At 39.3% G+C, this 13,564-nt stretch overlaps 1 protein-coding gene across 1 annotated transcript in view; it reads right to left on the bottom strand.

Annotated features, from left to right (window-relative positions):
- Nucleotides 1-6,617: 6,617 nt before the first annotated feature.
- LOC118331902 (transmembrane protein 164) overlaps nucleotides 6,618-13,564 on the bottom strand; it is a 17,438-nt gene continuing 10,491 nt past the window's right edge. The window contains exons 3-6 of the mRNA XM_035666998.1: nucleotides 12,524-12,590; nucleotides 11,410-11,488; nucleotides 10,060-10,160; nucleotides 6,618-7,910 (exon numbers count right to left, since the gene is read on the bottom strand). Coding sequence (XP_035522891.1) covers nucleotides 7,704-7,910; nucleotides 10,060-10,160; nucleotides 11,410-11,488; nucleotides 12,524-12,590 — 454 coding nt within the window. The 3' untranslated portion in view covers nucleotides 6,618-7,703. The remainder of the gene's footprint in view (nucleotides 7,911-10,059; nucleotides 10,161-11,409; nucleotides 11,489-12,523; nucleotides 12,591-13,564) is intronic.

Here is a 13,564-nt window from a genome sequence, read left to right as displayed (position 1 = left end):
ATAGATAAATAAAAAATAAAAAAAATAATAAATGAATCAATAATAATAATGATAATGACAAATGAAATAAGAACTACAATAAACTTGTGTTTGAAACTTTTATTAAAAAAACATTTTAAAAAAGCAAATAAAAAAAAAAGAAAATGACTGTTTTTGTACATCAAAATAAATTCTTTTCAAAAGAATATTTTGGATCTAGTTTCAGAATTATTTTAGTGGTTTTCTATGTTCTGAATTTTTGAGACACTGACTTCTAAGATGTGTCACTGTACAAAATGACTTTTTTCTGTTGCAGTGGCCTGATGGGCTGGGAGGGTTGCCTGGTGTAACTCCTCATACCAACTTTTCTTTGTTTTTTCTTTCGATTTTTGGATATTTCTTTCTCTGCTTTAGTAACTTGAAAAATGTTGATGGAATAATATGAACTGGGAACTTCAAATCCATCCCCTGTAGAGCTAGACCCTTCCTCCTTTCCTATTGAATTGCTGTTAGTGTGACACGACTTGAAATGGGCATTTATTATGATAGTATGACTCCAAATGAAAAAAAAACACAAAAATAAAGACACACAAAAAAACAAACAAAAGAAAAAAGAAATTAGAAAAAAATTGCAAAAGAAAAGTGTGGGGAGGGTTGAAAGAATATATATAGATGGGTTATCTGAGTATGTAAGCAATGGCTGTGAAGATAATGTAGTTTTAAACATTGTTATTACCTTTTAAAATCATTTATTCAATAAAAAATACAAAATCAACTGAAAAGAGAACGTGTCATTCTGTTTTCTTTCACCACACACACCCACAGATAGTCTTTTTTACACTGAAGATATAATTTATAGGAAAGAAGCCTTTTTAGTTTGTCATTTTAACATTTCATACAGAGAACGAGATCCAGAGAACCCAATCAGTCTGTTGAATTGATTACTGATAGGTCCAGCCTGACAGAAGGTCTATGGATTATGTTATTTGGTCAGTTACAGTTCACAATCCATGCTGATTGATTTGCTCTGGATGGAGAGGATTTCAGGGAATATATGATCGGACTGGTAAAACTACTTACTAAACTGTCCACAGCGAGCTCTTCTGGCTAACAGGTACACTGTCTCTGGAAAGATGCATTTCACAATGGGATTGAGAACTATTTTTCATGTCTAGATACCAGTAGGGATAATTGGGAACATTTGTGAACTGACCTTTTTAAATTTTTTAAATGGAATGATGTCCCAGTCCTGCCGGCACCGTCTGATGGTGTGTATTGATTTACCAGTGGTTTTTCTACAATTATGTGTCGTGACCTCAGCCGTCACACACTTCTGTGATGTTTGGGCTAGCAGTAGAGCGTGCAGGGCACATGCTGTGGCTGTGGGCTAAATATGGTTTTTGTGGCTCCAGTTATTAAAAAAGATGGCATTGAATGCTCAGCCCAAATTCAGGCTATAAAACATCCTTATGGCATAACCTCCTATGGCATAAACGAAACAAGGGAGCTCTTAGTTCCTGAAGAAAATATGACTTTTTCATGTGACAGCAGCAATATATTATTTTGCCTTTTCGTGACAACTGGGCTAATTTCATCTGCTGATGATGATCATGTGATGTGATCAAAAGCTCTATAATACATACTAAATGGAGTTTGAGGTGCAATTGTTTCTAATATTTTTTTAAGCAGTGTTCATGGAAAAGTGATGTCACACTGACTGTACTGCAGTACAATGCTACATCACTGCTGGGGTCACGGGTGTAACAGACCACACTTTTGACCCTGCCACCCACCCTGGCCAGGACTCTACTGCTGGTCCAAACATTACAAAAGTGTGTGATGCCAGAAGTCAATTGACATTATGGTAGAAAGAGCACTGATACATCAATGCACAGTGTCAGACGGTGGCAGCAGGACTGAAACAGCCCCATCATATTTTACGGGCTGACATACTTTCTCACTTATGCTGCATTCAGGCAGATGGTAGACAGCACCTTCCTCACAGCTCGGGAAAACCAAAGAAACAGTCAGATGGAATGGTAGGACGGCAAGACGGAGCATGCATGACAATATGTTGCCATACATATGCTGAAATAAAAAACTGATAAAATACATTAACGGCCTCACCTAATTTTACTGTTCTGCACCCATCAATGAACATGGCGTCCGGTTTGCCTGAATCCAATTATGTGCAGCATTATCCCTTGAGGTATCTAGGCATGCAGATAACTTTCTTTTTATTTGCCCAAGTTTTTGAGATATCCATCTCCAACATTTCTGCCACCAACTCAATAGAAAATTAAAAAAGGTTGTGCTGCTCAAAGCATTGAAAACTTAGGTGTGTCTCATATTCCATTATAGTAGCCTTGCAACAAATGCTACATTTAAGAACAGCTCTTTTGGCCACGCTGTATGTTTTAGCCACACTAGCAGCTAGTGGCAACATCTGTCCACCATCTTTGTCCAAATTGAAATATCTCAACAAAATATCGTCTTTGTTATGACAACTTGACATTAGCCAAAAAAGTGTAAAATAAAATGGCCAAATCAATACATATTTTACTTGATACACTCCACTATAAAGAAATTAATGGTGAATGAAGACCTGGCAGGCACATAATGGAGGGACAGGGCATGTTACTTTAGGAGGGCTTGTATTAGTATGTGTAAAACCATGAATGTATAATACCTTATAATACATCCATGAGTTCAACCCGTGGCTCAGCTCCAATCCTGTATAGCATATAGCTTTGCTGTGGAGAACAGTGTAAAATAGAGGTGTAAGTAATAACACAGGAAATGATGCATAACTATAGCACTGCCCGACTGTTAAAAAAAGAAGACATGCCATATGAATATACCTTTCAAAATAAAAAGGTAAGAGATTATTTGTAAAGCTCTGGCAAGGACTGTTTCTGCCACATTGCAGTCATATGTCACATACAGGGTCCGACTGTCATTAACAAAAATAATGGCGAACAGACAGTTCAAACTAATGTTCTTGCCTGGTTATGATTAAATGTGGAAAATCCAATCTGCTTGTGCTGACTGACAGATGGTCATTGGTCAGGCCAATTAGATGGAGCTATTAGTGGAGCGTAACGCTGCATTTATAATTGAAAACTTAATGTAATGCCATGTTCCTCTATGCTTTGATTTGACGCTTTTGTATTTTCCAGGCATATGTTGTAGTTTGCACATGGTGCCATGTCAAATGGATGTATTTATTTTATTTTACTATATGTATTTCTGACTCATCTCTGGGGACAGTTAACTTACAAAGCTCCTGAAGTTAGCTTAACCTGCTAGCTGGAAGCAGACTACAGAGTCATCACCTAGCAACAAACCCAGCAGCAGTTAGCGACTGTTGGGAAGGTTTAACTGAACTCAGACTGTCCTCGTTACATAACAGAGGTTTCTGTGGGGGAAAGTTGCTGTCATTGTGGTAAAACGTCAAAACAAATGCTGAGAGAGTTGGTGAGTCAGCGATATTCAGATATTAGGGTACGAGGAGAAACCTTCTGGTATAAAAGAAAATGGCCGACAACACAAGCTGCTGGCCACCGTTGACCCCAACGATCAGTTATACAGGACCGGTTTGTCCACTTTCATTCAAGTGTTCATAATTAATAATTACTAATTACTTATTTATCTAATCTAATAAACTCATTCTGTTAGACAGTCAGTAACATTTTAGTCACAATTATCAACAGTTTAGTGTCAGTTAATCCAGCCAGCTAAGTTTGTAAGACTAAATTAACCTTTTTGTCTTTATGTTTTCCACAGATGAAATCCCAACAACAGCATGATTATAATGTTAGAATGCTAACATTTTTACATTGAATGTGTTAGCATGCTGACTAGGCTTGGGAAGTAATGGATTACAGAGTTATGTAATCAGGATACAAAAAGTTAACTGTAATCCATTACAGCTACAAAAAAATCTGATTAAAGTTACATTTAGTAAAAATGGGCATTATTAGCAGGGTTATAATAAAAAACATTTAGAAATTCAAAAATAAAGAATGGTAAGTTACCGTGCACATGCACAGTGCGCACACATTACAACACCAGTCTGGTCTTCAGTGAAACCATTGCTAATCTTACCAACTCTATGTTATCATGGCCTCTGGTGAAAGAAGTGCTTTCACTGGGTGGACATTTCACTATTATTTTGTCTTTATAGCAAAAAAAAAAAGAATAACAACAATCAGGAAGGGGAGCAGCATCAAGGGCTGGAGCAGGCTGACAAAACCAAGTTATCATTCACTCCTAAGTGACAGCTGAGGACTGTGGAGGATCAGAACCAACAAAGAACTTAAACATAAACATAAACATTGACAACCACATACAGATCCCTCTGAGACTGAAGTCAGTGTTGATGATTGGTAGAAACCTTTGTCAGGTTCTGAACCTGAGACAGGAGACAGGAGACAAGGACAGGGGTTGGAGGGCGACCATGGCACCTGAGTTAACTGTAAATGCTCCATGTAAGTGAAACGAGATGTAATCCTGGCAGGAAATCTTTCAGCTGCTCGGAGTGTGGTAGAAGATTTGGCTTCAAGTGGCACCTGCAAACACACACAAGAGTCCATACTGGAGAAAAGCCATTTAGTTGTGGTGTTTGTGGGGAAAAAAATTACAAGGCAGGAACTTCAAAGGAGACACACACCAAAGAGAAACTGTAACGTTTGTTAGTGTGTGTTGCAAAAGATTCACTCGTTGGTCAAACTGCAGAAGACGTAGGTGTGTTATTGAGAGCAGCAACGTAATTGAAACCACAGAGCTTCTGGTGGAGCCGAACTGTCTAGCAGGTTTGTATGACAGTATAACACAGCAGTTTAGCTGGAACATTTGTGTTGTGGTTTAAAGTTGAACCCTATATTATTTTTTCTCATATTTGTATTTTGAAATGCCCTGGTGTTGTCCCTCAGTGATGAAGCAGGCAATGCCATGCTTTTTAAGGTATCTTACTACAGATGATAGTTAATCTGCTGTTGATCATCCCTGCGTGGACTCTCAAAGAGGTGCAAACAACAACAAGGGGAAGCCAAAAAGAGTAAAAAACAACGACCAAAGACATTTATTGTTGTAGTGCTGAATACTGAACAGAAAATCATACCATACTGAAAGCCACTGTGGAGATTTACAGTAGTAACCAGTATAAAAAATGGGTACCAGCCGTGCAACCTTGTTGTAAAATACATCTGGAATATAGTGTGTTTAATTTATATTCTAGATGAATGACCTATATAGACCTTTAGCTTTTGGATGTGCTTTTTGGACTATGGCTGTTTTTGCTTTCCTTACCTTTTTTCCTCTGGTAGCAAAACCTGTGAATACGGCCATGGGTGGGGGTGTTATGTGACTTGACAAGCAGAAGGATCCTCACATGCTTGGCCTGCCTCTGTGCCAGTTCCTCCACCGAATCCACTCAGCACAACGTCAGGAGGAGTCTGAGCAGGTGTATCTGAAAATACTTTGCTGCTTGTTACATGATATTCAGGACTGAGTGCTCGGACATAGCTGAATGGTTCATTCTGCTGCCTGTGTGTAACCACACATGAACCCAGTGCTGGCCTGAGATCACATCCAACCAGCACTTTACTTTCTCTCCTGAGTCCGCCTCTGGGCCTCCATCTGTCTGAATAAATGATACTGATGAGTGAATGGAATTAAAACTGGTGTTGTAAAAGCATTTCCATTCACTTCATTTCACCAGTTCACCATATCGTCTTAGGTGCCAAAATGTGTCAGCCTAATCAATACCATTACTTCACTAAGTACTATGAAGTGATTATGTCTGTGTTTTGAAGAGGGAGAGTGAGTAAAAAGATGATTTTATGTTGCCTTTCCTCTACTTTGAAATAACAATAAAACCTAGTCAAGTTCATTTTATGAGGGACGCCATATTACCCAAGATTTCCTATATTCACTGCTGTTTCTGCATCTACAGCGAGCACTTGAGAAGAGCAGCATATTTTAACATATTTTCCCTCTTAATCTGCAATCACCTTGAGGCCTCTTTGCAACCACTGTGGTGGTATTAGATCGACCTCCTCTTGACTGTCTGTAATGATGAAGTGCTACAGGCCTGTGAAAACTCTCTGCAGCCCACTTCAGTCGATACGCTGCACTTAAAGCTTTTTACTGTGTCTGGCTTTACAGGGAACAGTGAACCCAAACAGTGCAAAAGCCTGAGCTTTGTACGAGTCTGGCAGAAGCTTGGCATCAGTGTGGATTTGTGGTGTACTGGGAGACATTATTTAAGGAATATATTTTTTTTTAATGGGCACTCTAATATCTGTCTGTTAAATATAAAGCTGAAACCAGCAGCTGGTTAGCTTAGCTTAGCAGAGGGACAGGAAAAAGCTAGTTTGGCTTTGTGCCTACCAGCACCCCTAAAGCTTAGTAACGAACATGTTATATCCTGATAGTTTGATCGTAAACCATGCAAAACCACAAAATGTTGTGATAATTAGTAAGCTTTAGAGGTTGTTTCAGATAGAGCCAGGCTAGCTGTTTTCAGTGTCTAAAACTAAACTTTACATTAAAATGTAAAAGATAAGTATTTCACGCTATATCCTGAACATGGTTAGAAAAGAAAAAATTCTAAATATACACAATCAGAGCTTTGGTCAACTGAAATCACTTTTATTGTCAATACAGCACATACACTCAAACCCATAGAAATACAAAAGTTTGTCTCATCCCTTCTTTACAGTGAAGTACAGTATATGCTACAGTAATACACACACCCCTCACACTTGAAATGATATTTACCATGACATTTTCCAATTATCAATGCAAGTTAATTCTTTCTTTTGATTTCGTAGTCAATGAATCAAGATCTACTCTATCTTGGTAAATATCACATTCATCCCGTTTATACCTCACTGAATATGGTCCGATATCACAATAAAATAACAGACAGAAACATAACCTCCTTGGCAGAGGTAATAATAACATCCCAGTGTACATCCATAAATCCTCATTCATCACATCTCAGCACGTAATACACCCTTGTGTCCCCTGATTATCACAAATGGAATGATCTCAACGGGCTGGAGACAGAAACGCCTAAGAGGCCACTTACAAATTATGTTTTCATAACCTGTAGATGTGTGTAGTAAAGTGGGAACAGAGGGACGCCATAAATAAGTTTCTATTTTTCAGTCATGACAACACTAAGAGGCGATCATACATGTCGAACAAAAATCCTCCGACTACAAATGAGCAATAACTTTAACAACATTCACAATCTTTTTCAAAACGCACAATAAAATGGCAGCTTTACCCACTAACATATGATCTAGCAAAACTACCACATAAAGAACTGAAACTGTAACAACTGCAGATCAGCAGTGACATTTGGGTAACGCCTATTTTCTGTCCTTAAAACTTTACAAAAAGGCAGCTTGAGAAGTCTCCCACAAATTCACTTACATATTTCTGGAAATTAAAAAAAAAAGAAAAAAAGAGGTTAAATCTGTCCAACTCCACAATGCTAACTACCAGCCTTAAAATGCCTATTATGTTTGTGCATGCAAGTATGTATGCAAGCCAACTACAACACTAAAGAATGACACATTGATTCACTGGCCCTGAAATGGTAAGTCTCAAAAGATGCATTAAAATGCTGATTTAAAATAAAAATAAAATCTCCACGATGATAGCAGGCATTAAGAATGAAAGGCTAGGTCTGTGCGCATCCTCTTGGACATTCAATCGACTTTCTTGCTGCGCAGTCGAAGCGTGTCCAGCATGCATCTGCAGATGGAGCCCGTGTGTTGCGAGAGGAGTGTGAGGACCTTCCCGTGAAGGAGGGTCAGCAGGGTCTGGTGGCCCGTCGCCCAAACCCGGTACCAAGGCCCGTAAAAGGGATCGGACACGGCCGGGCACAGCATGTTGTTCAGGTTGACCTCAGTCGCCTGGAGGGGGAGCAGAGACGGACAGGTTGAGTAAGCAAAAGTCCTCATATGACGATAAAGCCAATTAGAATAATAAGTACTGTCCAGTTGGATAATGAGGTTTTGGCAAGTGGCACGGTTGACTTCACCGTACATATCTTCTGCTCCAAAAAAACTGTCACTAAATTGCCTGAAGGATGAGTTCATAGCCTGTAAATCCTCCTCGACTTATTATCTGACTGCATAAATAACTGACTGCGGAATGACTCACTTCATTTCATTAGTGATGTTTGCATTCGGGACTTTCTACCTTAGTTAGACGTATATATATATAGATGTTTTAGTGTTTTTCTGATTGTTTAATATCTGCAGACGGTGGGGAAAAATGACAAACACCTTCCGACATTATGCAACCCAATGCAGTGGCACTGCAGTAAATACTGACTCTGTGAAGCTTATAATGGTCACAATTCATACACTTTGTTTTGGGGAGAGTGATCATTGTTACTCTTTGCTAATGCATAGGTTTGATGTGTACTACCATGTGTAATTTTGCAATCACAAGACCACTATTTGGCCTCTTTTTTCATGTATTTTTTCAAAGGTTTGTAAATCGTGAGTCTGCCTCACTTTTTTTTTTTTTAGATAAACTGCTTTCCCCAGACATATGTGCCGTTACTACCCTCTCCCTCACATCCTCTGAGATTGATTTTCCTCTCAGCTAGGGCGGCACAATATGGTAAAAACATCATACTACACTTATTTTGACTGATACTGCGATTGCGATATGATTCACGATTATTGTGAGAAATCTTTCCACTGAAAAAACTATTAGTCATGATGATGTGAAATGTGTTGGGGGGTCTGTACCAAACAAACATGTTTTCTTACATCTGGGGAACAAGATTTGCAGGCCAGGGCATCTCCGCAGTCATACTCTAGGCATGATTGACCTGCATGGGTTCACTTCAGTAAGAATAAACTGACCTGGTTTGATCTGTTTCAATCAGTGCTGCCCAATTTCTTCCCTAAAGATCTCTCATTTCATTGGTTCATTTAGCCAACAATTTTGTGCCACCTGATAGTATTGACCTGCTCATTTTAGGCAACGCAGCTCAGGGCTCACTAACTTTTGTCCCAACAAAGGTTTACAAAGAAACATTTTCAATTTAGTCTTTTCACATACAGCTGTTACTTCATATCAAAATACTGGTTCTGATTAAAGAAGTGATGATAAAACAATCGAAAACTCCAAAATGCTCAGGAGGTTCACATATCACTAGCACTGTATCAGCAAAACAGGAAACTGACTTAAGGGTCACCAGTCTTCAAATAGACTGAACAACACTGGTCTCAAATTGTATACCTAGAACTTGAATCAACATGTACAATACAAACATTAACGCATTGCAAAAAAAATCTATTATAAAAATTCAAAAATAGATGCATTCCAGTAAAAAGGGATCAACCTGTGAAACAATCTAAAATTGTTTAGTACAAAATTAAGAAATCCATAAGAATTGATGATCATCACGTTCTGTGTACGCAAACAATCTTGTTTGTTGTTCTAAATGGTAAATGGTGGCATATAGCGTTTTCAGTTCAGTGTGTATTATGTGTGCTCGTCCTGATGCTGATATTGTGCCTCTGTGTATCACAGTGCACTGCGCTTTATCACAGGTGATAAAATCCTCCCTCACCATTGTGTCTTACATAAAACGGTGTGCTGGTCCTCCTCAACCGGTAACAGGGAGTCGTATTGTATGTTATTTATCTGTGAGGCTCTCCTACAAGAACTGCCTCGTTACCTCCGCTCTCATATAAACTCAGTGTTTACAGTATATACACTGCCAGCTCACAGGCTCCTTTAACATTACTTGTACCACACGTTCAAACCGAGCTTAGAAGAATTGGGACTTTTTTGCGTGTCTGTCCAAACTATATATATTGATTCTTCTCCCATGATCAATATATGTTCAATACACTAATTGTAGTATTTAAAGCACAGTAGTATTACATAGCTTTATATTTCACTGTATTCCTGATGACTACATGAATTAATTACTTATTATTCTCCCTGGAAATGAAACTAGTGACACAAGTGATGGTGTGCTTACTACATGCATGTTGTCAAATATCACACAATGCCCAGCAGAGGGCTCCATCTTACCAGGCCAAGGACTTGCAAGAAGAGGAAGTGGTAGAGGAACAGGATGCCGGTGGAGAGCAGTGCCCACCACATGTCCCCCAGAGGTTCAGGCTTGTACACACCTGCAGAGAGAAACGCTCTTAAAACCACTGAACCAGTCTGTGGGCTAGAGAAGGATCAAGCACGTATGGTTTAACTTCTGTGCCAACCTGTTTACTACGGGCGAGTTCAAATTCTAAAGAACCAAATGCTATTTCTATTTACTTCCCTACTTTGTGACACATCCGTCTAGTCAACAGATGAAACGGCCTTCACAGTTGAACCAGTAACAGGATGTGGTGTCAAACTGGCTTTTCCTGTTTCCTCACTGCTGGCATTTGCTAGAGTAATACCAGAGGAAGGCATAATGTGTACCGATCAGATCACTTTAAGAAGAGGAATGAAGACTTCCTTTTATGTGGCTCCAGTGTGATGTTACTAATGAACAATGAGGCACTGCAGGTTTGATTACTGAGCTACACCCAGAACCACTTGTACCAATTAAACATACTTTTTTAACAAACCCTGGTGGATGTAACCGGTTATTGGAAACGTATCTGTCGTGTTTGTAGTTGTAGTTTGTTTATGGTTTAGGTCTGTTTAATCTTTCTTTAATCATTTCGAAGCAAGTGGTTTCATTTGCACCAATTTCCTGCTTCACATTTACACCCTTCCACACAGTTACACCTGGGAGCTGCCCGGTACAACTTCTGTCTTCTAACATTTGCCACAAAGTGACTCTAAAGGCATCTTTACAGTCATTTCTGGGGGAAATACTGTAAGTGCAGCTGCACAATCTGGTTCCTGCAGAAATGCCTTTGTGTTGTTACACGGCCCAGCAGTCGGAATTACGTACACAAAGGTTTGAAGAAGAGTTTGACGTGCTGTCGGTTATCTAAAGGTTAAGAAAACTGCATATTTTACTTTAGAAGTCAAAATCTTTGCACTGGCTCCTGCAGGTATACCCACAGGAGGAGTGGGATCCCTCCCTGATAAACAAAGTAATCTTTGGAAGACCATTGGAAAATAAACAATATTTGGCTCTCTTCTCCCACTTAAACCATGTTGATATTTGCTCTTCATGTAAATCTTTACAGCAAACGGTTAAAAACAATGAGAGCATTACACAAGAAACAGCAGCAGATGTTTGTTTAGAATAAACAGATGACTGTGTAGCTGAGTCAACACGGTTAAACAGACAAAAAGCAGGAACAGCAACTCCAACTTTGTCAACAAAAAACAAAAAGCGGCATCGTGGTATTATAACCTTGCATGGTCGGCATGTGAAAGTTATTTCACCGTGGGTGTCAATGTGAATGGAATAAAACATACCTCCTTTCCTGAAGAGGTAAAGAGGCACCAGGTAGAGCATGGAGTGCTGGATGTAGTAGATCTCCTTCTCAAACGGTAGCTGTGGAGAGACAGTGACATGCTTAGAGCCTCTTCTGCAGGCTCAAATGGAAATGTCATTATTTTAGAACCCAGCAAGTCTTGTTAGGATGTTTTACTGTGCCAAAGCTAACCTAGGATCAGCCACTTTGAGAAGAAAATGATCGCAATGTGCACAATATGGATAACACAATGAAAATAAAATGACAATGGACTATAGCAATTCCTCTACCCTTTTAATGGAAAAAGAAACACACCCTGCATGACTGGAGACAGTTATTAAGGGTGTAATCTTGAATCTAAATTATTAAGAATTTTTGTCCACAACGTGTTTTTTAATGAATAAATAAAATTTTTACATTAAAGATTTATGAGGACATGATGTAAATTGCCTCCTCAGTTGAGTTAGTTTAATGTTAAAACGGATTAGTGTGCATTCCTCACACTTCTGTTATGGTATATCTGCTGTGAAAACTATTTTACACACACTGACGCTATAAGCAGGCCCCTTCTTACACACCTCAAACGTTCTGTGAAGACATACTTCCTTTGTTTGCAAGAACAAGTTCTTCGTCTAATAGGGAAACAGAGTTATGGCCGAGGCTTTACTTTGGTAATTTTCAAACTGTCAAAGCTTGATGTCACTTAAACAAATCAAATTTAAAGTTGGAGCATTATTTACTGCATCTGGTCCTCGTCTGCAGCTGTTAGTGGAAGCCTAAAAAGCAGGCAGTGATGCTGGCCTCCTTCGGATTTCCTTCACTAAAACAGCAGATTTCCATCATCAATCAAGCTAGTACTTTCTGCCACTTGGCTCCGACATTTTGTCTTCTGCATGCTGGAATTTAATTCTTCAGATTCAGGCTCTAGTAGAAGAACTACACGTCTGAATCATCTCGAAGCTAAGGGATAACGCTCCTGTCGAGCTGTGATAAAAAAAATTGAACACAAACAAGACACCGATCTATGTTAACCTCAGAGACAGAGCAAGAGCGTGCAAGATGAGAGCAGAAGCCTTTCTGAAAGAGATCTTTGATGAAGATTACTGGTTACTTACCAGTCTAGTGTTGACCACAGGGAACATTAAAGCCAGTAACGCACCGTTCAACATGTGGACCTGCAGCCTGAAAACACAGGGGAAAAAACACATCTTCCATCACACCTGGCACAGAGGATCACTTTAATAATCATTTCCACACTGAATGCATCATTCACATATTAGTATGAATTGATTAGTGCTGATATAAGCCAGAGGAACAGGTGGAGGACAGCGCAGATTATGTTGTATGTTGCTGAAAACCAGTCAGGGTCCTCCCTGACACTGTTAGCAGCAGCTGTCTCTCATTCTCTGGCAGAGTGAGGTCCTAGTGGGAGTGTAGACTACCAGAAGTCAGGTCACTGATGGTTCAGGCAATTACAACCTTTCACTCTGTGTGTATGTTGTACAGATTTCACATTTCTATGAGCCATTAAGAAATCACACAAAGTTGCTGTCATGATTGTGACAAATCAGTAACTCTAGCTATTCATTCGTAATTAGTGTACATTTAGAGATAATCCAGTCTTTAGCTGCTTCCATCTCACTCACCATTCAGTACACACACAGCCTGTCTGCTCCTGCAGACAGAGGGAGTTGTGATGCTTGTTCAATCAACTTCTGCACATCCAACATGAGGAGAAATGTTTCTTTTAACCAACAATTATTCTAAGAGCTACCGCACAGAAAAGCCCAAGAGCTTATGTGTCAAAGTGTGGACCTACATCTCTATCCTCTGACTGCTCACTTTGTCAAATGAGCCAAAATAACTGTTGTGACAGCCAAGGTCACTGGGAAAACAGCAGTGCTGTAGGAATGCCAGTTCAAATGAGCGGAGCTGTCACTCTGGGGGCCTCCGGACCTTTTTGAAAACACAGTCTGCTTCATTCAAATTCATATTCACATTTATTGATCATTAGCAACACTTTGGTCCATCTAAATGCCAGTCCTTGCCATATTTGTACATGTATCCACATGTTTCCCTTTACTGTCATCAATATTTACTTTAAGTTTGAGAGTTAAAGCCAGATGTACCTAGTGTTGCACGGTGCACCGATACTT

This window comes from Morone saxatilis, unplaced genomic scaffold, assembly GCF_004916995.1.
Source record: "Morone saxatilis isolate NCDOM2014 unplaced genomic scaffold, NCSU_SB_2.0 Contig20, whole genome shotgun sequence".
In the NCBI taxonomy this organism is placed as follows: Eukaryota; Metazoa; Chordata; class Actinopteri; family Moronidae; genus Morone; species Morone saxatilis.
The sequence above is the reverse complement of the archived record's forward strand: the minus strand, read 5'-3'. Positions and strand labels throughout refer to the sequence as shown.